The sequence below is a fragment of the Penicillium verhagenii genome (assembly GCF_028828195.1).
Source record: "Penicillium verhagenii strain IBT 33310 chromosome Unknown utg000003l_segment0_segment0, whole genome shotgun sequence".
Classification (NCBI taxonomy): domain Eukaryota; kingdom Fungi; phylum Ascomycota; class Eurotiomycetes; order Eurotiales; family Aspergillaceae; genus Penicillium; species Penicillium verhagenii.
The window spans coordinates 585,775-610,595 of NW_026643167.1; the positions used below are offsets into that span (position 1 = coordinate 585,775).

The window sequence follows — 24,821 nt, forward strand, 5'->3', positions numbered from 1 at the left end:
ACGAATAGTCACTCGGCCTCGGCTGGGCATGACGAAAAGAATCGCACGAGCTGTGGATCGTGCGCAAGCGACAATCCACTTTCCGGTATGCATGCTAGGTCCCTACGGACACTCGCCTCCTCTGGGCCAGTACGGAACCGTCATTCTTGTACTGGAAGGTATTGGACTCTTCCGCGCGCTGCCGTTCATGCGGCATCTCGTTCAAGAAAGCCGAAGCCGGAGGAACACAGTGCGACGGCTAGAAGTGGTGTGGCAAGTTGAACTCAAGGATTTCAGTACGTGTTTCCCTGTTGCAGATGCTCTGCATTGTTGTGCTGACCAAAATAGACCATCCCCATTGGGTAGTGAATGAAATCTCGCAGATCCTGGAACTCGATCGTATGTTTGACCGAGACGATTGTCCCGAACATGGTCATCGAGATGACCGGGGTTTTGATGTGAGTGAAGCCCTTCGTGCTGATTATACAAGAAGTGGGGCTAACTTAAAAGCAGATCCTGCAATTTACCACACACATCCTAGGTGCTCGACCCGTGGATCAACTTCGTTATCGCAACCGCACGCGTTTGAAATACCGTTTTGAAGCTATCAACATTGCCAAGGATTTGGCGCACCTGCTGGACAGTACAAACGGAACGACCGCGGTTTCGGGTAAAAGTCCTTCAGCAGGTACCCTGTGAGATTACGCCAACGCTAACCGATCCCAGTATGCGCAAGCAATCCAATACGTGCAGCTGTACATCATATCGTCCAGACCAGAGCGAGTGGTCATCTCCGGCTGATTGACCTGGATCTTGAACCTTCCTGCCCGTGGTGGACAGACGATGATCCGTTTGACCCTGCAACATCCGCAACAACTTCAGCCGAGACTAGCACAAACTCTGGACCCGCTTGGATACCGGCTCCCTTGTCAGTTGCGCACACTGTCCCTGAACAGGCTGGACGTCTTTCAGGAGAGACATTGGTCGATGACAGACGATCCTGGCAAGGTGATCCGCTGGGTGTGGGGGGCCAGAGTTCCAACCACCGAAGGTGGGTCCGGCAGAAAATCACCGAAGGCGGCTTTTGATCAGCCAATTGTATCGGAGTTCAGTCACCTATGAGCTTCTGCCATCATCTCTCAGCCTGCGCCTTGTATGGAATATCATTCGTAGGGCGAGCGGTGGGCTATGCAGAGATTGGCGCTGGGTTCAGGGATCACTCAAACATCCGGAACGGGTAACGATGAGGGAGCGTACCGCAGCGAGCAGTATTTCGATCGGTCTTCTGAGGTAACGGCTCGTTGTCAAGAACTTTTATGAGCGCCGGTGTTGGAGTGCAACGAGGAAGGGGGTAGACATGTGCAAAGCCCATGGGTTTGCATAAGTGGGGTATAAGGGAAATTATGAAAAGGTGGTGCTATGTCAGTTGAACCCCCTAATTAGGCAGTTGAACCCCACCGATCCCTTCTCGGATATTACCTAAATAGGTCATAATCCTTCTATTGAATTGCCTAATTAGGTAAGAATAACGTAGATCGTTAAAGTTGGTGGTTATTGAAAATATATATTTCGACCATATCACTACACCACCATTCTCACCCCCCAAAATAAATATATTTTTCTATAATCCTACAAAAGCAACTAATTTAGATTCGCTGATTCTTATAGTATTAGTATTAATTAAAAATATTGAAGTTTTTGAATTATGCAGATTAATTTATGCAGTTTGGATTCACCCGTGGGTTTTGTTAAAAAACCCATGGGCTAGGGTATGCACATGTCTAGAAGGGGGTAGCATGTTATGTAGGCGGGTCGAGCATGGTGGGCTAGAGAAGCGACCGTCGAATTGATCGGAGACCCTGAGTGATTGTGGTATCCGCGGGCCAACGAGGATGCTGTACGATATCGTACTCGTATGTGTGTCGCGGTAGAGGCGAGACGTTCGCACATCCAGGGCTGATTTGTTCGTGGAACGCGCCCACCCACGATGCCCGTGATTGAGGTGGTTGTCTACAGATCATAAGATCAAAGTGCCTTTTTGAGCTTTGATTAAAGAGACTAGCCGTTGCGTTGGCTCTATATTCGTGGTATTGTATTTTTCTGTTCTACGCCTTGCGAAGGGAGGGTTGTAGGCGAGTCTTGCAAATATTTCTGGTCTTTATATCAAACATAACTCAATAAAAATAAGGTTTGAAGCGTTTTAAGTCGAAAGTTTGGTTCATTGTTCGGCGGGACATATGAGGCTATATTACAGCGAGAAAATCAAATTAATTTCCAATCAACTTGAGTCTTCGTATACATACATCGAAATTGATTCCGATGGTTCGGCTTGGTTCCAGATCTGCACCAGCCTCATATCACAACAGAACCACGTGTTTGTACTGGTTTGCTTTGTCACCTGGGACTTCGATGATGTTACTGCCGTATGGGTTGCCAACATTGCCCGAATGGACTTTCCCTTCGCTAGGAGGCGTTGATCTCGCGAGATTTGTGATCAGGTAAATGCGCGGTGAGGTAAGCACATCCTGTCTAGGAAGATTTGCCATTTTCTGAGCACGTGCATTGCTGGTAGCCCTGGCAGCAGATTCCGAAGCATATAAGCACGCCCATAAATCGGAAGAGGTACGTATTCGCTAAGGACGCGGTATGGTATTGGGAAGTCAAAATGAATGGGATTGATTGAGATTGGGCAGCGACAAGGAGGAGGCTCGACTTCTTATGCTGTGCTTCACCCGCAAGTTTTTCCTCTGATGTCAGATGATGCGAGATGCCGTTGAGCCATGTAGATTGATACGTTGAGCGTGAGTATCAACAGTAATCACAATATTGTAGATGCCTTTTACTTGCATTTGAGCCTAGCTAAATGAAAGTGTTTTCTTTGCAAGGTCAATTGATTACAACTGGTGAAGGAATCTGTCTTCCTGATATCAAATTCCCTTGTACGGCATTGGGACTAGAGTTGAACACCATGCCATAATACGCCAGAGCCCGGAGACTAGGTCCCAGATATCGCCCAAGAGAGTATATCAACCTTCAAAAAACATTAGGATTCTATTAGAAATGTCCATCCGGTACCCCTATCAAACCAACGTCCACCTGTCGAGGACAGCCGTCAAAAGTCATTCCCCCTTTCAGAAATTATTACAATGGGAAAATGGTCGGAAGTGACATGCATATGGTCATCCTCTATAATAGTCTTGCCACATTGTTGACTGCCGTAATCTCACGTCAAAAATCCACACAGAGGATTTTCTATAGCAAAATAATCATCCAAACAAAACGCGTCTGGTTCCTCACCAGACCACGTCAGATCCTCGACAGGAACGAACCAGAAACGGGGCACATGGATAGACAATGAAGAGTCCACAGAATCACTTTCAACAGGTTCCAGGGTTTTCCACCAGAGGTGATTATCTTCTCTGCAATGCGCAATTTCATCTTGTATGTCAAATGCATCATCAAATACTCGTCCTCTTGCAGCTGATCTCCATTGATAACTTCGATAATCTTTCCATGCCTTTTGCGCTGCCTCACTTAGCTTGATGGACACATTCTCTTCAAGGTCCCGCATTCCAGGGAAGATCCCACGATCATCTGACACACTCAGCGACAGAAATTTCAGTAGATATAACTGGAATCGTTCTTTTTCTTTATCCGTTCTCGTGCCGCCAGTTACCAAAGACAAAATATCAAAGGGGGTCAGAAATGACTGTAGACGTAGGTGAAAAGACATCCAGTTGTCGATAAATGTATCGCGGGTATCCATGATATCGGATTTTTGAGCATCGTCTGCCCAGCTCAAGTGTTCCGAAGGCGTACTAAAGGCTTGGAGGAGAAGAAAGTTGGACGTATAATCGAAAATTTCAAGATTTTCAAAGCTCTCTTGCAAGGAACGGCCGGAGTATCCACGCCATATATTGATGATGTTGTTATATGAACAGCCTGCGATATCAGATTCGTTGAATTCCGGAAGAATTGCAAGCAAATGCAGTGCTTTCGTGTCTAGGGCACGAGCCATGACAGCACAATAAATCTCCCTTGAGAAACGGTCTTTTCTTCGGGGCTCTCTGTCAAAGGAAAAGCCCGAACGCCGATCTGGTATACAACGTCTGCATAGCAGGCCATCGCATACTGCTGTCTCTCTTCCTGAGGAATATGTTGAATGCTGTGATATGATAATGCGTGCCTATACTCACTCATGTCGGAAATAAAGCTGAGTCTCAACATATTAGCCTGCTTCCACCATAGGCGGATTCGTCGGAGATGAAGATCTTTCGTCTCTATGGACTTGGTCGTGGCCGAGAAGATAGAAATATAGTCAAGGCAGTGACCAGACAGATTCGGATCCTTAAAGCTAATATCCTCGTCTTCGCCATGCATTGTGTCGACTAAATAACAAAGCATGGCATCGTATTTGTGATATTCCGACGAACGCTGATGCATGTTTAGTATCATATTCCCGCAGCTTAAATAAGCATAGAAAGTTGAACGTACGATTATAGACCATATAATGGTATTCTTGTTTTGTTCAAATAAATTCCGAAAAGTTCTGCAAGTCGATGCCAAACGTGGGGGACAATCGATTGTCGGAAAGCTCTTGAAAATGAGTAGAAGTAATTCGAATGGTAAGCGTAGGAGTAAATTTTCACGGGAATTCATTATTATTTCTGTCCCAAAATGCTGTGTTTGACGCTTAGGTGCAAGGTCTAAAAGACGAATGTGAGGCTGAGTCTAAGGGGGCAGCGGGCAAGTAAGTCGGAACAGTGGATCATGTAATCAGCTTTATTAGTCAGCTAGAGAATAGTTAACTCGTTAACTAACTAACTAGTTCGTTAACTAGCGTGTCCTATTTAGGACATAAACAAGCTTAGGAAAAGAGCAGACTTTCACACGAAAAAGAAGGATCCCTATTGTATGCCAAGACTTTCCATTATTACGTGATCCGACATAATACCTAGCATCCCCCAGGCTTTTCAGCCATAATCATTTCACCTGCTCACTGAGCAGGGGGTGAGGAAGAGTGAGCAGATGGAGTCGCTCCCCACCCCCACCCCCCCGCTATGTGGTTGAACATCGCCCCTCCTAAAGCCCTCCTCCGTCAACGTCCAGAATTCTCTTCGCAACATGGCGCCAAGACGTTGCTGCGGCAAACACGCACGAAATAGAACAAGTGCAACAAGCATTGCAAACAGAGTTTGAACGATCTGGGCACCCCGCAATCATTCCTCGGGATCCAATTCGACTATCACGTCGATGGGTCCGTGTCTATTCACCAACAACAGTACATCCAGAAGGTGCTCTCCGACTTTGGCATGGAGACTTGTCAGCCGAAGTCTACGCCGATGAATCCCAAGCAAAGCCTGAATCATGATCCAGAGGAGGAAACTCCGGACGAGGAAGCAAAAGCTCGTTATGCTACTGCCATCGGTTCGTTAATGTATCTAATGGTCGGCACGCGGCCGGATATTGCGTTTGCGCTGGGCATGTTGAGTCGCTTCACGTCTCAGCCGCAATCGCAACATCAAGTCGCTCTGCAGCGATTGCTTCGCTACATTAAAGCCACGCAATCTCATCACATTACCTACCGCAGTGGGCAGTTGATCGGATACACGGACGCCGACTTTGGGGGCTCCGTCGTCACTGACGGCGCATACTCCACGTCGGGCTATGTGTTTCAACTTGCAGGTGCACCAGTTTCCTGGTCATCCAAGAAACAGGGGGAAGTGGCCACGTCTACCACCCATGCCGAATACATCGGGCAGTACAATGCCATTCTGCATCTGCAGTGGCTTCGCACGTCTCTCTCCGAAACGCAGTTGTATCGGTCTCCGGTCACCAACATCATGGCTGACAACCAGTCCGCCATCGCGCTATCTCGCAACCCCGAGTTCCATAAACGGACCAAGCACTTCAATGTGAAGTTTCACTATCAGCGAGCCGTGCTGGATGCTGGCGAGATTGAGCTTCAATATATTCCAACTGGGGAACAGGCCGCGGACGGTCTCACCAAGCCATTGGGACCTATGGCCTTTGCCAAGTTTTGTAGTCTCTTGGGAGTCGATGCTTCAGAGACTCCGAAACAAAACGCGTGATAGCACAGGCGCTCTTTCCACTTTATTTTCCCACGAAGGATTTTTAAGTGGTTTTACTGAGGCCTGACTGCTCTGCGTAATCTCAGTATTGCCCTGCCAGCAAAGCGATCCTGAGGGGGAATGTTGTGATATGAGGCTGGTGCAGATCAGGAACCAAGCCGAACCATCGGAATTAATTCCGGTGTATGTATACGAAGAGTCAAGTTGATTTCCAATCAACTTGATCTTCTCGTTGTATATATAGCCTCTTGTTTCCCTCTAAATAATAAGACGATTGATACCTCTGAATAATAACAATTCTAACGGGGGTCGGCGGCGCACGGGAAAATGAAATTCCGAATACGCTATGGAGGATAGAAGAGGGAATACAAGAAGGTTGACGACAAACACATTTTAATAGAACGAAAAAAAGCTTATTGTCAGCAGCACCCGAGATCCTGCGGGATCTGTCCACGGTAAAAGTGAAAGATCTATGTTTGACCAGCAGGGACTTGACAGAGAAGCAGAAAAACCGCAATAGAAAATACCACCGCCAGGCAATCCCGACATTAGAATAAAACTCAAGTCATCCACACGATGACTCTATACTTGGACATGTCTCCTTTTCTGGGCGTCTGCATGAATGATTTCCTTCTCACTAATATCTATGCTTGGTGAATTGTCTGCGGGGCAGACTTCCTGGAGGTTCTTGATCGATAGTCAGTCTGAGCCAATTATGTGGTTACTATCTGTCGTAGTACGTACGATTTTGGAATAGCGAGTTCTGCGGTGACACTGATGGCGATTAAGGGACTCTTTGTCTGCATATCCACGGCGACGTTCACAACCGGCGTAGGTGCACACTAAACTCCGGTCTGGATGGACGTCATCTCGATGGGTATCCAGCAGTTTCTTAGTCGTGAATGACCTTTTGCATTCTGCACACTCGAATGGTCTTCTCTCGCGATGCTTTTTGAGATGGCCATCCAGAGATTCTGCGTTTGCAAATCCATATTGACGTGGGCAGCCTTTATAAGTGCATTTTATATTCGGATCCGGATGCATGTCGTCTTGGTGTCTGTAACAATTGCCTTTACGCCGGAATGATTTTTTGCAGTCGGGATAAGAGCATTGGAAAAGCTTTTCCTCTGGAAACTTCCTTGGCGGGTCATCATCGCGCTCGCTAGGGTCTCCGACACGGAATGGCATTTCAGAAGAGGGTGGTGCAGTCGTCAGCTGGCCAATCTCTTGCTAAAGCTCCTTAATGCATTGCTGAGCTGCTCGAAGGTGCCCGTCCTTGAGCTGCAGCATTTGAAGAAATTCTTCATTTTCCTGACGCAGTTGTCGTAGGTTGTCCGTCAAGGTGACATTTGCATGAACTAAATAAGCATGTTCCCAACTGATCTCAAAGAGAATTCCCTCAAAGCGACTGGAGCGAGAATATTTTACCGGCTGCGGTATTCCTGGGGGATGATTGGAAGGGACGGATCGATAGATGTCTGAAGTGGGCAAGGGGGCGGATGAGTATTTGGTCTCGGCGCTATGGAAATCCATGGTTCCTAGTTGATACGACTGGTGGTCTAGGACGCTGAAGGGTAAATCATATGAATATTGAAGAGCTCTTCTCGGGTTCTCAGAGGAATTAAATACCCCCACGGGCAGTTTAGCGACCTGGAGTAAGGAATAACGAGCAGATAATCTCCATCGAGATTCATTGGCTGGATAGCTCCAAGAAACCACTACGGCCCTGAGAGTAGACCAGTGATTCCTGAAGCCGCTATCTAGATCCGCAACAAGATGCACTGAGATCAGAGTCTCAAAAATACCTCACTTGGGTCCCAGAGAGGCCAAACCTGGGCCTGGGATCTTGATGGAGCATTCTAGGAGCGCTATAGCTCCCAGGACCGGTCAAGGTAATCCTCGAGCCTATCAAATTGGAGATGGGATAGGTCTCCAGGGGTCTGGGACTGATTCCGAGCTTTTTCGAAATCATCTTCCTTTGCAAACTAGGCCTTACCTTTCCTCTTGAATACTATATTGTCACTTCAAATCATAAAGTCACCGTCGCATTGAGTGCGGAAGCTAAGTTGATTACAAAAGCCTATGACTGTGTGGAATGGCCTCCGCTGGATCTGGCTGTGGAGAAAGATATATGCTTCGGCTGCGTAAGTCGTCCAAGCCAATCTTCGCGAGTATCATCTAATCCAATCTATGCCTATAGGCGTTTTTTCCTTCGTGTGAATCCAAGCTCAACGAAAATTCATACAGGGATCAATGGACCGACTTGGAGACAAGTGATTTGCAGAAACTCTCTTTGGCATTCGTCACTTTGCCTGACCAGTCCCTTCAGTGGCTGCTGGAAATAGGAGTGACCACACGCTATCAAATTTCCCTCACCCAGCATCAAGTAGCTATGAGCCTCGGTGGACCGCCCCCCTTTTGATTTGTTCCCTTTTTGAAATTGCCTGTGCTGGCGAAGCTTTGTCGCAACCCCCAATGTACCTGTAGTCACCTCTTCGTGCCAACACGGACTTGAAATACGAGAACACGCAGTGGCTTAGGTTTGCTGGGGACTCGGACAGCTCGACTTTCCATGTGGGAGAGACCAAGTAGTTACTTCAGAAAGCTTCTGAATGCACCTGGGAAATATTTGCGTGCCTAGCGCTTTTTGGATTCAGGCTGGCTCTGTTTAATCTGTCTTGTCATAATACATACAAAACAACTTTAATTTTTGATCGCCACGTCTGTAGTAATGGATAGTGTGCACATCCATTTCTACATTCCGATAATATCAGTCCAGAAAAGCAGCATAGACAAGTACAAGAAATTAAATTGTGTTCATTGGCTGCCTCTCGACCCGTCAAGATCGGTTTATCTGGAATCTCATCTTGAAAGGCTCTGGATCCGACGGCTAGCTTTGGCCGAAGTCCGGCTTATGGTGTCAATCATCGACGTGTGTTGTCCCGGACAGGTCAAAGTAAAAGCCATAGTACTACAGTCAATGTGGCAAGACTGCAGTACACTCGGTGGAAATCTTCCGAGTGGGCGATGGCTTAGACCCTGAAAGTTCGATCATCAACAAGGCGACTTTCGCAGAACACAGCATAATCGTCGGACTCTGTTTTGAATCAACAGCCAATGCCGAAGTTAAGATAATGGTGATGAAAGCGCATGCTGTCGCAGTTGATCATTAATCGCTGCCCATCGTATTCAAGTGTTGAAAGTACGCTCGTTGAGACAAGGTTGAATGTTGATCAACGCTCTTCAGACAAAAAATGATTGAATATGATTTTTTTTAATGATTTATTATTAATTGAACGTTTCAGAGATTGAATTGAGGGCATAATTCACCCTGACCATGACCGTTCACTTTTCACCTGCCTGTTGACTTTTGCATAGCCCGTCACCTCAGTAAGTCGAGGTTCAACAGGCCTGACTTTGCACAGGCAACTTCGATGCCCCCGAAAACAATGCACCCCAAAAACCGACAGACAGAAAATCCTTCACCGCGGCAAAACAAAGCGGGCGGTAACAAAATCAGTCAAAAGACCTATAAATATGGCCTCCTTCCCCGGTTCTCTGTCAAAATAATTCTCTTCCTTACTACATCTGACGGTTTCCGTCAAGCCGAAACCAAGAGGCCTTCCTGCAACAGACTCATGATAAGTCCCTCCTATCTGATCCTCAAGCTCTTGCTGTTGCTGATAGTGACAGTGCACACCCAAGCCACTAAGCCACCTAGCTCTCTCTACCCACCGGGTGATTCAATCCACTGTACACGTCTTCATGCCCGCCATTTAGACCATGAGTCTTGGCTGGCCACAATCCTTTTGTAAGTGCTCAAGTATCCATGAGCCTTGTCGAGCCGAGCTAATAACGTGACTTCTGACTAGCTTCTCGACCACCAGAGTGCAAGTGAGGCATCCTGCAGGTAAGTCCTTTGTCAGCCGCATACCGTCGGGCAGTGCTGAAACACCCAATGTTACGACCAGCCGGGTCATGTCAAATAGGACGGACCCAAGTCAGCACTCCAAGGGCTGTACATCTACCTGCCAGCCACACCGATGACCGAGTCGCCCATGGGCCCCAAGCTCTTGATGTGAGTCATGGGTCTGGACTTTGGTTCTGCTCTTGACAAGTGCTTGTCAAACAGGGCCTTCAGCGAGTCCATCAGCCAGACCTCCAAGTTTTGAGCATTCCTTTGGAGACGGTTTCAAAAGTCAACGTGGTCTAAATTGCCCAATCACTCCAATCTTTTGCCTAACCCACTGATGCCGACTAAGAACACCAACTTGTACTCCACATCATTGAAAAGCTGACTCAGCCTTGCAACCAATGTACCGACCGCCAACATGCGGTGCTTACTGAGGTGATGGAACCTCCATCTGATGAGCCTGGGTATCGAGGGACTCTTCCGCGGTGGGGCCGGTCTCCACACCTGTGGAGGGTATGGGTAAGAAGGATCGAGACGATGATGCTCAGATTTTGCTTTCTGGAAACGGATGTCGATCGCCATGGACCAGTCCAAGAAGATGACCACGGAGCATTCAGATGTACCACAGGGTTCGTCGCTTTCTGCGATCGCTTTCTATACTTTCCTCTCCCCTTGTCAAATATGGTGTCGTTGTCACCAGAGAGAACAGAGTCATCGCTTTCGACGACAGTCACATTTCCAAGATACATGTGGCTGTCTTGCAACAGCGGATCGCAGGCATATCGTTCATCCCGTTCGGCAGGACCAGCGACAGCGCCAACTCCCTGCAGTCAGGCGATAAATGAATGAAGCGACCCTTGGTCAACTCCTGAGACAAAATGCTTTACGTCACAATCGCCCAAGCATTGCGTCCATCCTGCCTGTGACAACTGCGCGAGACGTCTCTTTTGGTAGCTTGCCGGTTTTCTGCCTCTACAGCGCATTGAACATCCTTATCCACCATGCGCATGTTGCCATCCATGACTGGATGCTACCATTGGGCAAGAACATCATCCGAACCCTCTTCCATGGTGTACCAGAATCGGTTGTGGGCAAATTCGTTGACACAGCGCTCGTCACCGCCGCTGGTGAGATGGGCATGATGCATTTATGCGAAAGGCTCCCTTCTGCTTTTACAGGCCACTACCCAAGATGAGTTCTCCGCCTTTGATCTTTGGTGCCGACGCTCGGTACTCACTGATACAGACCCTACACCTCCCGATGGATGCACTCATCGAGCTCCGTTGCCCGTTGATGTTTCGCCATCGGTCGTGTCTATCAGCTAGGGCCAGGGTCACGAGTCTCAACCGCATCATTATATCCCGCGTGGATGACACCTGTGAGCCTAGCCACCAAGCCGACCGAATTTGCGTCTCTTTCTCATCATGACAACACGAGCGATTCTTCCTTTGCAGCTATGTCCCGGCCAGCCCAATACAATTGAAGACTGCGCCGAACACCGAACTTGCGACCAGCCCAATCCATCAACCACCTCAGGTCAATACTACAGGGGTGGTTCGACTGTCAGCCCGGTACCTAGAAAGGTGAGTCAGAATCCGTTTCCTGATTCAGTCACTAATACAGGATAGATCGAAATCAGATTCACCACTTGAACACAGAGATTCTTTCTCAAACCCTCTGTCGAAACACGCTATACCAATCAACGTTAGTCTACCCCTAGCCCCGTTCTTGGCAGTAATCCAGAACAGTTGTAACTTGTAAATGACACCACAAAGGTAGCTTCCGTATTAGGCTTGTATGGTCTTTTGGGCCTCCAATATATTGATCCTGCAAACAAGGCGAACAAAATGGTTACTTTGAAAGGGGAAAAAAAATTCCGGGGCTTATGTTGCGAAGAGAAGTCTGAACGACGTCAAAGCCGAGGACCTCAGTCAAAGGCGGCAACAATAGATAGGGGCATGACTTGCTCATTGAAAGAGTCAAGCCCGCAACATTGTATCCATTACATAGGTCACTCTAGGTAACATATTTCTGCTCCCGGGTGGGGCTTTCCTATCTTAGCTGCCGCCGCTTTTATGAGGGCGCTCAGAGTCAGGCTCAGTGAGTAAATCTCAGTCCGGACTCAGGCTCAGTGAGCTGCTCAGTCATATCACGTGATAGATCAGTGAGGTCCAATGAGCACACACTGAGCGCTCACTGAGCGCTCAGTGAGTATGATTGGCTGCTCACTGATCCATCACTGATTACTCAGAGATTGATCAGAGGCATCTATCGAGCACTCAGTCCACGCTCAGTCCAAACCCAAAGGAGCACTTTGCCCCACAATACTGTTTATTTCGTGACTTACTTTTTGATGGCCCTCATCTCTTACCATGCCCCTTTTTCTTGAGCTGCTCGATCTTCCAATCTCGTTTCCCTCTCAAAATAACGCACTAGAGCATGATGACGCACAAATCAAAGGCATGGATCTATCTTGGGGCGGCGCAGTAGAAAAGTCTTCGGTTATCCTAAACCACTGAATTATAAATTGAACCTGCATCCCTGCTTCAAGCCTCCATCCAATACAACTTTCCCTATTTTCTACCTTCCAGCGATTTGACTTTTTCCTAGCATTTTGTTGGGATCTTATCCAGCTATGGGTAGAAACCTCTTTTTTGCACAACAAGATGAGATCGCCAAAGAGAAGCGCCGCAAACAACTGGCAGAAAGCGGCTATGTGTTTGGCGCTCATGCAAAGGAGGATTCCATCCTAGATAAGGATAAAAGGATACCCAAGACCAAGAAGATGTACTACAACGCTTTGAATCTTTGGATGAAGTGAGTTGCCATGCAATTATACAGGAGGAATACTTGTCGAACCAGATACTGACTTGTTTTAGATTCGCTGAAGAGCAAGGTGTTGAGGGCTACAAAATGGGGCCAGGCTGTGCGACTCCAGACCATACAATCATCAAAGAATTTCTGCGCTGGTACAGTCATTGTGCGCGAGGAAAGAAAAGTAAAAATGGACGGCCTGTGATGACATCGGTTCTTAATTGTGCGGAAAGGTTGTTTGGTGGTTTCGAAGAAAGAATGCAGATAAAAATCGTGATGGAAGATCGGAGTGAGGTATTCAATGTAAGCGATCTTGTGGTCTTCACATTTCATGTTCTGATTGTAAGCCAAGCTGATCGCAACGCAGTGGATAAGGAGAACATTGTCAGGAACGGAAGGAACGGTTGAGAACGTCGAGGATCCAGACCACAGCTTCACCAAGAAGGATTTCCTCCGAATGATATCGTCTATGTGGCAAGTGGATCATCGCAGATTCATGCCCGGATTGCTCAAGGTCATCATCATGTTAGCTCTCCAATTATATCTTTTCACCGGAGCAAGGATTGGAGCTTTTATACCAGCCCACGAAGATAGAGACCAAAGAGGCCTGCGATATGAGGTAAGGACCCTTTAGGTCTGCGATTATGCATAGCTAAATCTCAAACAAGCATATCACTCTGGTTTTGTTTCCATCCTCTACGGCACCTTGGAAAGTAGTCTGGAAAGTCAACCAAGTCTGGCTTAAAGGGAATCGAAATCCAGACTACACGGTGTAAGCTACCCTATTTCAATTGTGAACTTACTCGCTGACCGAAATTAAGGTTCGGGATCGGTATCCGTGACACTAAGAGACCACAGTTTGCGTCTGGTTACATTCTTCTAGCTCTTGCCCTCCAACACGGTGCTCTATTTGGTGTCGAAACGGTGGAGGACTTGGCTAGGTTTGACCTTTCAAGTGGACAGCCTATTGAATTACGCTGGAAGGATGAATATCTGAAAAAGCCTGTTCTCAGAAATGTCACAGCTGATGGTCCACAAGACGTACCACTCACTAAGGAGCGGTTCTGTGAGTTATTACGTGGAATAGTCACGACCGCTGGATACAACAAGAGTATAACGGTTCACAAGATCCGAAAGAATCTTGGAAGTGTTATTGAAGGTAGGATAGTTATACTCACAGCTCGTTCAAAAGGAAAAAGAATCTGCTAATCACTGGCATAGGAAAGTATGGTTCTGCCCCTGTATCTCAAATATACGGACACAAAGATGCTGGGACATATCCTAAAGACTATTTATTACACTGCTCTTCGATCGATACAGTCTCAGCCGTTCTGGGAGAGGAAGAACAGTCGAATCACATCGAATACTTCCAAGGGTTTGAGAGATTTTATGAGCGTGGACTTCCGGGGGAACTAACAGCAGAAATTGAGGCGAGCATTCTGCAGACGCCAGAACTAGTCGATACAAAACATCGGATCGAACAACTTGAGTCCTCGAACGGCGACAGAGAGTCCATAGCTGCTGAAAAGCTGAGCTACAGAAAAGCCTTGCTTCGACTACGCCTTGCAGGGCTAAAGGAATACCAGAACCGCTGGATACGAGAGAGACGAGACCAAAGAATTCTCAACCGGGGCAAAGAAGAGCCGGCGTTTACTGAGAATGACGTTTGCACGCGGGCTCAATCCTTACTTATGCCAGAGATTGCCCGAATTTCACCATTGATGTCTTCTGACAGGGAGCTTTCCTCCGATGAAATGCTCCTTTTCGTGGAGGATCTAAAAACACATTGTGAACGTGATTTTGATGTGGCATATCTTCCACGCGAAAGCCCCATTCAAGGTCATTGTCCGGATGAAGCTTGCCTCGAAGAGATGAAATGGTGAGTTACTCTATCGTGTAATGATGAAATATATACATACTAACGATTTCAGTCTAAAAAAGTCCGACAGAAGTGCTCATATTCACAAGTGTGTTCGACGTAAGATTGCTTTGGATCTTCAGGTCGCTGAATCAGAGTTGAAATTTTGTTACGAGTGCATGAAATGGATACAGTCAATTGAATGGCGGGAACATTGTAGTTCCCACCTCCAGTCATGGAGGACCCTGCACTGTGAAGTCATTGTATACCGCCACACAGTTATTCGACCCGGCTACTGCCCCTTTTGCTTGTGGAACATGGGTTCCTTCGCAGAAGACCGATTGAATTATTGGTTGACAACTACCAATTTGAAGCGACACATTGAAGAACAACATATGCTTGAAAGCCAGTGGCATGGGGCGAAGCCAATATGCGGCTGTGGCCAAACTTTCGACAATGAGCGCGGCCTTCGACATCATTTGCACGACGCCCACGGGATAAACAAAGCCATATGGTTAAATCCGAAGACACCGAGAAAGAGGAAGCATACTTGCAAGGTGGAAGCACAAAGTCCTTCAACAGAGCCAGAGCCAGAGGGGCAGTGCTTCAAGAAACTCCGCTTTTACCGGTATCCGCCTCCGCGTCATGAAAATGAGTATCAATTGCTAGACAAAATTTTCTTGTCAGTACCCACATTGCAGTCGTTCGTCGAGGAACATCCAGAGCGAGATTACGGTTTGGATCCGAGTAATCGGTCAACCAAAAGCAGCACAAGTAGCTCAGTTGTGTCTTGCTTTTCCGCAACGAGTTCACCTTCCAGCTCGCGGCCAACGACTCCTGGACTGGAAGTTATTGATCCTCGAATCCTCGAACCCTCTGAGATTGGCGAAGAGCGTGAAGGCCAGCCTTATGATCATATTTCCGGGCGTGTAAAACCACCTAAGATATCCATGGACAGGCAGGAGATCGGGAACAAATCATTAGGTGCTATGCTACGCACACCGTCCCCCGTACAAAGCCTTACCATTCAGCCCACCCTTGGCTTTGAGATCAATGATCCTCGAACCCTCCGCACTCCTGATCACTGCATTGAGGATGCGCTTCCACCTTGTAAGAGCATTGCAAGCCAGCTAAATCCTCTCAATATATGCCCGAGTGAGGCTGAGGCCAAAACAATGTCACCCAGCGACATGAAAGAATCGCAGTGCCTTTCCCCAAGCTTTGTCGCAAGCAAACCGATCGAGGGGAAAAAGACCTTGCGAAAAGACAATCTCGCCTTCATGTCAAGCATTAGCCAGTGCTCTACCATGGAGCATAAGTGCGAAATCAATGGTCCTACTCAAGAATTACGCGATAAAATGACGCGTCGTGGCGCGGGTCCGGTCATTAGCCTGCGCGGACCACTCACTAGAGCCCAGACAAAACAACGGTCGACTCTGCATTGTCCGGATGATTTGAAAAATTATAAGCCACGAAAGAAACTCAAAGCAGAAGAAAGACGAAAGCTGCATGAGTTCAAGGGTCAGAATTGGACTCTGAGGCAAGTTGGACCTCATTTCGCGGATATAGATACGCTCTTTCTGCGGCAAGCTTGGATGGACATCAGGCTTCCTCAGCGATGCACCAGATCACGAGCTTACCGGAAAGACAGCTGATATCAATTGATCCTTGGTCAAGGGCTATCTACCATAGTAGATTAAATTTGTACAAACAGAATTATTTTTCCATGACAGCTTCTATCCTGAGCATTCTCCCGTAGAGGCTAGCCTCCAGAAAGGTTTCTGCCTATGTCGACCCTTAACGCCTAGGGACTAAATTTAATGCAACTGCTGTCTCGCGGCGAGAAAGCGTCAACCGAGCTCTTAGCTAGACAAGGTTTAGAAATATGTAAAGGCTGCTTTAGTTTCATTCTAGATTGTGGATAAGTTGGCCATTTCCTTCTTGTGCTCTTGAAAATTCGAAACTAACCTTTGGAGTCGGACGGTAGCACACGCATGGTAGCTAAGATGTGCCGACAACTCCTTTGTTTTGACGGAAACTTATTACAACTGTCTTACCATCATGTAAGATTGACTTACAATACAGTCACATAGCCTGCACCGCCACACCTGATAGGAAAAAACCATACCCCACTATATTTCCTTGCGGTAACGTAATGTATTGGGTAAGATTTCGGCTCTACAATACGATATTGCCGGTTATTAATAGAGGATGAATGAATTGGCCGCATTGATTTGTCCTACACGTAGTGTCGACATAGCCTCTCAGTTTCTTTCCGAAATGAATCAGAGAGGGGAAAATGTCGATAACATGCTCATTTGGAATGGAAAGCTATGGATAAGTCATTGCAAGTTAATTACGCCCGACCGACGTCTCTACTGTCCGCTCAATTAATAAACCCAATCAATCTATAGTTAGATTAACATTAAAAGATACAGTGTACACGTACATGTTAGAAAACCCCGCGTAAACATTTGGCAGCCTTTGGCTGGTACTTTTGGACTGCATAATCAAAAACTAGATTTGCAATACTCCAGTTGTGACGCGATGTCCAACCCAATAAGCGTTGCTGGGAAGACGTTGAAAAGAATCGATCTTTGACTCAGTATGATCACTTCGAGCTTGGAATTCTGGTCACTCCGGACCGAGAATATGATCTCACACTCATTTTGACCACTCCATTTTGACCACTCCATTTTGACCACTCCATTTTGACCACTCCATTTTGACCACTCCATTTTGACCACTCCATTTTGACCACTCCATTTTGACCACTCCATTTTGACCACTCCATTTTGACCACTCCATTTTGACCACTTCATTTTGGCCACTCCATTTTGACCACTCCATTTTGACCATCTCATTGACCATATCATTCTAACCGTACCAAGTTACCCGCCCGTCTTTGCACACCTCAATTGAATCACCCAACTCTAAGTGTCTACTCATATGACCTAATTCTCCTATCAAATTGCGCAAATGGCCCACATTTACTCTTCCCCGAAGCCTTCTTTCCTCCCTCAATATTGCTTTCATTCTCTCGGGCCCCACTGTCAAGGCACTAGTGCTAATATTTATTTGACAGTTATCAATAAAGAGTTCGACTGTTAATGGCATTGACCGGTATTTGAAAGCAGGGTTACGGTTCCAAATTTACTAAACATTGTGAAGTGTCTTTTTGATGCACTCGAGTACTGGACGATGCACGTTACTAAATTCCTTTTTATGGAATTGGCTAATTATCAAAGGCCCATCGGTACATGCGGCCATCAACTTACTGACTACAAGAACAGTTTGACAGCAGACCCTTGAAAGCACGAGGGCTCAGTTGCCAGAAGAGAAAGAAAGGTTGTACGATTGACCAAATGGATTTCAAACGGCACAAATGACAGAAAACGTGCGTAAATGTATTCACTTCTTTTGTAATCATGTCCCTCTCAAAAAAAGGACAAAGTGTTTGGGACCGTTGATTGGCCCTCCATATTACGTACGTCAGCAATAAATTATAGTCACGTGAAGATTTGTTTACATGGCCAAGCAAACGTCTAACATTCCGGCCATCAGTATCCTCTTTTTCCGCCCCAGTTGGTGGGGTTGGAAGATCTGGTGGGGTCAATGGCTGGGGAAGTTTCTTGGGCATGATGTTTAATGTTGTAATCTTCTTTCAACGTCGGTGGGGTCTGATTACAGTATGACTAGACTTTGCGTTTGAAGGACACAGTGCTAGATTTGTATTCTCGCTATGCGGACTGGCCTCGTACAACCTTTTTTCCACATTGTTCGGGCGCTTGACGCTGAGGCCATCCGCCCCACAATTGGTGGCACTCGATAAAATTGACATTAGAGTTTGTAGGCTATGACAGTGGCCAGTAGAGCATCGAGTTCTCCTCCATGATCATCAACATGAAACAACTACGGTCGCTTTCGTGGGACAACCCCGCACCGAAGCGCTTCGATCTTCCTTGCATTTGCATCCAAGCGTCACATTTCCCCATTGTCCCGTCTCGAACGACAGACCAAGATGAAGATGCTGACAGGCCTAATTTCATATCTATCTAACGAATGATATCCCGCCACCTAGGCGATGGTCGCTACAAACAGTCCTCTTGTCCACGCGCTGAAAAGTGCCACAGGTGTTGCCGGTGCACTAGTAATTACTCTTAGCCATGGAAAAATGACTCCACCCTGTTCAGGTTGCGCATTATTTTCGAATGACTAGAAGCCTGTTGCTGCCTGATGTGAGATGTAGAAATTTGCAATTGCGAGGGGATATGATCCCAATACTCGTCACATTCTTGCGCTCATGCCCAATCGGTTACAAGACATTTGACGGTCTTACTCAGTCTCAGAAAAAGCCTATAACATTAGCTCCTTTTCAGAGGCGCAGAATTTGAGTAGGTTCAAAGGGATCTGCTCATATGTAAACTTGCATCCCTGAGCCGCGTTCGAAAAGAAGATTCTCTGGAATGGACTCATAATAGGGCCCATACAAAGACCAATATTTGCAACCATAATGGAACTTGGAACGCGACTGCCTCGTATAGAACAGTCATGATATATGTTGAATGCTTAGCTTCTGATTGAGATTATTATCCCGAGGTGGAAATTGCTAATGTCCAATTTGCGCTTTAGAGTCAGACGGAGAGTGTATAGCTCCATTATCCTCGGTAGCTGTGGCTAGCTCTACGCCGCTAAAGACATCCTCTATTTTGTCTTCCACTCCAGTCTCCACCCCTCTTATTCGTTCAACTCCCGCGTCGAGCTCGGCTTCCCTCACTCGCTTAACCCCCTTGTTTAGCTCAACTCCTATTTATCCGTTATACGCTCAACGCCTTTAGTTCGCCCAACCTTAGTGTCTCACTCGGCTTCCTCCCACATTTCCTCCACTCCAGTCTCCAAATATACAACAATCCTAGTTTCGGTCCGTAAGTCGACTCCGCTTTCTTCTTCGTTTACTTCCGTCTCAGTGACCCGATCCATTAGATTGCCTTCGCCTCTACCCCCTAGTAAAGTTTTGACCTCGTTATATTTTACTCGATCTACTCATCCGGTTTCTTCTTTGATTTCGAGCACAGCAACACTTTCCCCGGGAGAGAAGACATATACTCCGGGATCGATAAGTTCTTTAGCTAACAGCCCTAGTGTCTAGAGCCCAACATCCTCTGCTACGGGTATTATAGTCACATCAATTCCTGGAAATGAACAGTACCCTACATCTGCGATAACATCGAACGTGGCCGGAGAGACAGAAGTTGCTCAAAGTACTCATGTCAAGAACATGAGTGGGGACAACCCAACTTTGACCCAGGCCGAGACGGGTAGCGGATCTGAGAACGTTGCTACATCTGCTGTATTGAATGAGAGCGGCATTGGAATCTCACTTATTGGGTCGAAGACATACTCCGGCCCAGTGGTGACTAGCACTGATTTAAAACAACCTGCTTCACCCAGTGCATACCACACCACAATGGCAGCCGGAGCCCATTCTACACTAGTGACAGCTATTGGTTCATCCAGTTCTAAGTCTACGGGCAACAGTCTTCCGGGTCCCGTCTATACTGATGTTTCGTCTACGCAGAATGTCCAAACTGACCTTCTGGAATTTATAACTCTCGCTCTTGTATCTTTGCTTCTGTGATGAATTGTTTGACGATATGTGGCTTGAGTATCATGTACAGGTTTAATACGTTCATTTGGATCTTTTTAATATACACCTGATAGTTCCCGAAGACATGGTCTTTGGTTACATGATCATGTTCAAGCATAAATGGAATGGAATCTAACCTACGCATCTGGATGGTTCTATAGTTCGTAGCCGGGTGGTATCTTTGCCACCTTGCGTGTTGTCCCTCCATACCAGTCGTCCTTTTGCGTTCTGATGCGACGATTCTGTTCCCATATCTCCTCGGCAGTATACCCATACCAGTTTTTCACCTCCCGCCATACCCTTTCACCATCCGACAGCCCACGAAGCAATGTGATTGCATTTTCATTGATAACACGAGCCCCAGCCAGATAATGCAGTGGAGTATTCAAGTCCGAGTCCTGGAATCCAATATACGGTTCAAATCCCGAGGACAGGAGATAACCTAACATCTCCATTTGAGCCGGGAATTCCAACTCGCACTGCTGTATCGAGGAGGAACCTTTAGCCTTGCACCGGAGATTATGAATAGATTCACGCGTTTTGGATGCGTGGTGCTGTATCATGGACGACATACACGCGATATGAAGAAGTGTGTGCCCTGCAGCGGTTGCACCAGCAGCCTCGAGGGGAATACTCTGCTCGACACGTTGCAGAGCCTGCAGGGAATAAGCTGTCGCCACGTGCAATATGTTGACAAGGAGGTATGGGGTGCGGATGATGAAATCGATACGAGGGTCATTCGCCAAGACCTCGTACGCCATTTCATTCCAAGGTTCACACTGAAGGAAAGTTGCCATCAGAGGAGTGATGCTGGTACATACGTCCCCAAGCGGAAGAACGTTTGGGTTGAAGCCACCTTGAATTAGATGCTGAATTGTCTCTATGCTCTGAGTGGCGCTTGAGATTGCCGCATGAATTGGAGAGGAGAGGGCCAGAGAGGAGGGTGTCGGTGGCTCCGGTATGTTCCTCAGCGCGGGAAACGCCGTCCAAAACGAGGTATCCACGTCTGTAGCAAGAAGTTGTTCCATGATTGTGATTAGTCCCGATCCAGCTGCAATAACCAGGGGATGTCCAAAATTTGGATACTCGTCGCAAAGGGACGATTCTGTTTCTCCCTTCCAGAATTCTATCAAGTGTCGCGACCCCACTTCTGCTTCGGTAACAGGAACCGTCTGCTGTGTCGGAATATCAGCTAGAATTTCGGTTCTCTGGTAATCATCCCATAGATTATTGAGGTCGACTTTTGCTCGGAAGCGAAGAAACAGCGCCTGCCAGGTTTCAAATGCCGAGGTTTGGTACCCGTCTGGGTTCGCTCCAAGTTTCAGCAGAAGTTCAACCTTTTCCGCCGACCGGGCTCGAATCGCTGCTATCAGAGCACTGTAGCAATCTGGGAGAGGGTGCCATGATGTGGCGTAGTTGGGACTGTAAACGCAATTTGTTTGGTTGCAGAATTCGTCTTTTCTTTTCGACCAGTATGTTGAATGCCCTGCATCCAATAGACAGGGTGGCAACTCATTGGCAGCATGTTCTTGTTGTTGAAGGAAATGCTGCCATCCAGTTTCAAGGTATTTATGAAGGTCGTCTAGAGTGCCTTGCGCGGCGACCTCAAAAACTGTCGTTCTGCCCCTTTGGTTGCACTTGCATTCGACAATAGTGTTGGGATTGTCGTTTGAAGACTCCATTTGAATTAAGGTATTGCCTCCTGCCCTAAGCATTGATGACAGGTGTAATTAACCTAGGTAAACAAAAGTAGTAAAATGAAAGAAGAAATGGAAGAGAGAAGGGTGTATTATGAGAAGCCCCACCTCACCCGTGGATTCAAGGCGCTAACCGTATTGGTCTTTAACGCATATTACACTCGTGACCGTTTTCGTATTGAGTTTACGGTATACTAAACAACTGTACTAGTTGACAAGATGAGGAATTGGTGTACTGGCTAGTACTGAACATGTCCAATAGAATCAGTTGATTGATTGAAGGTGTATCGATCGGTTGAGCGATTTCTGGGGCCTACATAGTCCGTGCTCTGGCGTGTTATGACACCGTCTCCGAGTTTAGTCCGAATACCATCCAAATACTAGCGGAAATTGGGTGAACGATGAACAAGCCTGTCCCAAAAGGTCATAGCGGTAATCGACCGCTTCCTTAGTTCGTCACTAGTACATACCACTGTGCTTGCTTCTTACAATCCTGACAACACACAGCTAAGAGACACACAACCGCCACATATCTAGGCATGAGGATACCCGCTCAGATCTGGAACATCAACCCCATCGTTTCGGAAATTCGCAGTCTCATGTCCTCGCGTATACGAGAACCCCGTACTTGTGTCATAGTTTGGGAATGCTGCTGGAACCACAATGTTGTTCGCGTACAACCACTGACCAAATTCATAGATATTGTAGTTTCCTTCCGGCATGGTGCCTGTCAGCGTATAACCAGGCAGGAACTCACGCGAGATCCACTCATCGTCATTGTCATCCTCGCAGTTCAGTACGTGTGCACGTCGATTTCTAGCGGCTATTGTGATAGTGCCGCTGTCATTAGGATTGAAGCCAGGATAGACCCGATAATCTCCCGTGCTTGTTATTGGGATTACCGTCTGGCTGTGGTATACTCCAAAGGAGCGGACACCAACAAAGTTTCCGGCAAGTTCCTCCACATGGAAGCTAGAAAGGGTTAGTCTGCGATATCTCGGCATTGAATGGATTTGCCATTGGCTTACTGGAAAACAGCAAAAATATCGTCCGTATGTTCTTGGAGGGTAGGGCTGTCAGTGATATCAAAGGCAACTGCATAATCAGACCGAATATCAGTAATTATTTCGCGGGTCTCCATCATATATATTTGCGTTTCATAACGGATCGGCGCATTTAGGTAAAGCGCCGTGTGGATGTACACTCCTGACTCACCCTCAAGAATATTTTGGTTCACATAGTAACGAATCCCATTATGTGTATATGACCATCGGTAATCAATTCGGCGAGAATAGAGATAAGTGACGTCGTTGCCATTCACAATGGCATCGAGCAGACTGTCGTTTTGAACATAGTAAGCACCAATTCCTTCAAGAATGACCGAGAGTAAAAGACTTACGCTCCAGTAAAAGGGCGACCATGTGTAGACGTCGATCCTGTAGTCGATGTGGTATCTGCATCGAAAACCCGCTTTTCATTTCTCTCACCATTGTTGACAACTTGGCCGTAGCGATGCTTGTGATGGGTCCCATGGCTTAGATGGGATGCAGGTCTGTCATCGTTATCCACGACTGGGTAATGGAAACTGCGCTTTTTCGAAGCCAGAGATGGGTTGATACAGAGATCCCCATAAGAACCTTCCATGCTCACCAAGTTGTTGTAAGCCGACTTTCCTTCGCACAGAGCAGAGACCATAGCCTCGCCGACTGTCAAATCCGTGCCCATCATTGCATAAGTCGTGAAATTTGTCAGTTCTTCGTAAGAAAGTCCGTATTCAAGCCCGTATATAGAATCAAAGGCCTGGATTCCAAGGTCCGCGGTATATGTTCGGGCATTTTGGAATGCAGCCAATTCGTTCATCAATGTCATGCCTCCAGCAAGTGAATAGTCTCTAGCCTGAAGATCCCTTTTCTTAGACGAAATTGGATCAACCTCATCGGCTGGGCAGCTGAGTGGGGTGATGAAGTCCGTCAGTCGGTTTTTGAGGTCAGTCATTGCGTTGTCATTATATGTTGATGGATTGTCGCAGCAAAGAGCTCGTGTTCCACCCCATGAGCACCAACTATCTGTCGCTAGCAAGACCTTCCCGGACGGGCATGTTCCCGTGCACTTGCGGCTGTTTGATGGCGGTGGATCCTGATCTCCTTTGGTATACCAGGTGCAGTTGGTCCATGGGGAAGGGTCGGTGCAGCAAAGACTTTTCAACATGGAGGCTTTGTAGTCGAAATCACAAGGTTGTTGGTTATCACCAGTATTGCTATGTGCAATAAGAAGAGGCTTCTCAGATGGACATGAGTTGTCACGCGAGCAAGTTTACGGCAGTGGACTCCATTGGCCAGCGCTTCAGGTCGTCGACACCAATAGCCCCATCATCTTTAGCGTACTTCAGCACGAGCTACATTGTGATGGACGGTATGGCGGCGATGCATGCTGCTTCAAACTAGCTTTTCATGCAGTCCATGCAATATCAGGTGGATTTCCAGTACTTCGAGATTAACTCTGATAGTTGAACTTGGTTCCTGATATGCACCAGCCTGATATCACAACAGCAGCTGGCCGGGGTTCTACATTGGTATGTTGCACGTCTGATCAGGGCTATTGCTCCATGGCCATTCTCATTGATTCGGCCACAATCGTAGCCGGAGGACAGAGGAATCAGAAGCAAACTTCATAATGCTACAAGAACGGGGATGAGTTGGTGGAACGTTGGAGGTCGGGCCCATCCATGCCAGGGCGATTTTTGTTGTGTCCGCAGTCTATCGAGCATCTTTAGTACGAGCCAAAGAGTGAACAATGTTGAAATTAAAAGATAATAAGTGAG

General features: G+C 47.0%; 8 protein-coding genes across 8 annotated transcripts; 4 read left to right on the plus strand and 4 right to left on the minus strand.

The window, feature by feature from the left end:
* Window positions 1-3,981: 3,981 nt before the first annotated feature.
* Window positions 3,982-4,422, minus strand: N7466_001624 (uncharacterized protein; the record flags this gene model as incomplete). Its single annotated transcript, XM_057161022.1, has 1 exon — window positions 3,982-4,422. The coding sequence occupies one exon, from the start codon at window positions 4,420-4,422 to the stop codon at window positions 3,982-3,984; it is 441 nt and encodes a 146-aa protein (XP_057024307.1).
* An 869-nt stretch (window positions 4,423-5,291) lies between these two features.
* Window positions 5,292-6,071, plus strand: N7466_001625 (Ty1/Copia family ribonuclease HI; the record flags this gene model as incomplete). The annotated part of the gene is made up of 1 exon (XM_057161023.1): window positions 5,292-6,071. The coding sequence occupies one exon, from the start codon at window positions 5,292-5,294 to the stop codon at window positions 6,069-6,071; it is 780 nt and encodes a 259-aa protein (XP_057024308.1).
* Window positions 6,072-10,985: 4,914 nt separating this feature from the next.
* N7466_001626 (uncharacterized protein) lies at window positions 10,986-11,309 on the plus strand (the record flags this gene model as incomplete). The annotated part of the gene is made up of 2 exons (XM_057161024.1): window positions 10,986-11,111; window positions 11,163-11,309. The coding sequence occupies 2 exons, from the start codon at window positions 10,986-10,988 to the stop codon at window positions 11,307-11,309; spliced, it is 273 nt and encodes a 90-aa protein (XP_057024309.1).
* A 1,310-nt stretch (window positions 11,310-12,619) lies between these two features.
* Window positions 12,620-16,311, plus strand: N7466_001627 (uncharacterized protein; the record flags this gene model as incomplete). Its single annotated transcript, XM_057161025.1, has 8 exons — window positions 12,620-12,801; window positions 12,864-12,953; window positions 13,032-13,101; window positions 13,166-13,417; window positions 13,467-13,570; window positions 13,620-13,957; window positions 14,020-14,677; window positions 14,730-16,311. The coding sequence occupies 8 exons, from the start codon at window positions 12,620-12,622 to the stop codon at window positions 16,309-16,311; spliced, it is 3,276 nt and encodes a 1,091-aa protein (XP_057024310.1).
* A 1,009-nt stretch (window positions 16,312-17,320) lies between these two features.
* On the minus strand, window positions 17,321-17,506 carry N7466_001628 (uncharacterized protein; the record flags this gene model as incomplete). Its single annotated transcript, XM_057161026.1, has 1 exon — window positions 17,321-17,506. One exon carries the CDS (start codon window positions 17,504-17,506, stop codon window positions 17,321-17,323), a length of 186 nt encoding a protein of 61 aa, XP_057024311.1.
* A 2,428-nt stretch (window positions 17,507-19,934) lies between these two features.
* On the plus strand, window positions 19,935-20,294 carry N7466_001629 (uncharacterized protein; the record flags this gene model as incomplete). Its single annotated transcript, XM_057161027.1, has 1 exon — window positions 19,935-20,294. The coding sequence occupies one exon, from the start codon at window positions 19,935-19,937 to the stop codon at window positions 20,292-20,294; it is 360 nt and encodes a 119-aa protein (XP_057024312.1).
* Window positions 20,295-20,458: 164 nt separating this feature from the next.
* Window positions 20,459-21,985, minus strand: N7466_001630 (uncharacterized protein; the record flags this gene model as incomplete). The annotated part of the gene is made up of 1 exon (XM_057161028.1): window positions 20,459-21,985. One exon carries the CDS (start codon window positions 21,983-21,985, stop codon window positions 20,459-20,461), a length of 1,527 nt encoding a protein of 508 aa, XP_057024313.1.
* Window positions 21,986-22,533: 548 nt separating this feature from the next.
* N7466_001631 (uncharacterized protein) lies at window positions 22,534-23,995 on the minus strand (the record flags this gene model as incomplete). Its single annotated transcript, XM_057161029.1, has 3 exons — window positions 22,534-22,972; window positions 23,029-23,337; window positions 23,400-23,995. 3 exons carry the CDS (start codon window positions 23,993-23,995, stop codon window positions 22,534-22,536), a joined length of 1,344 nt encoding a protein of 447 aa, XP_057024314.1.
* Window positions 23,996-24,821: the final 826 nt, after the last annotated feature.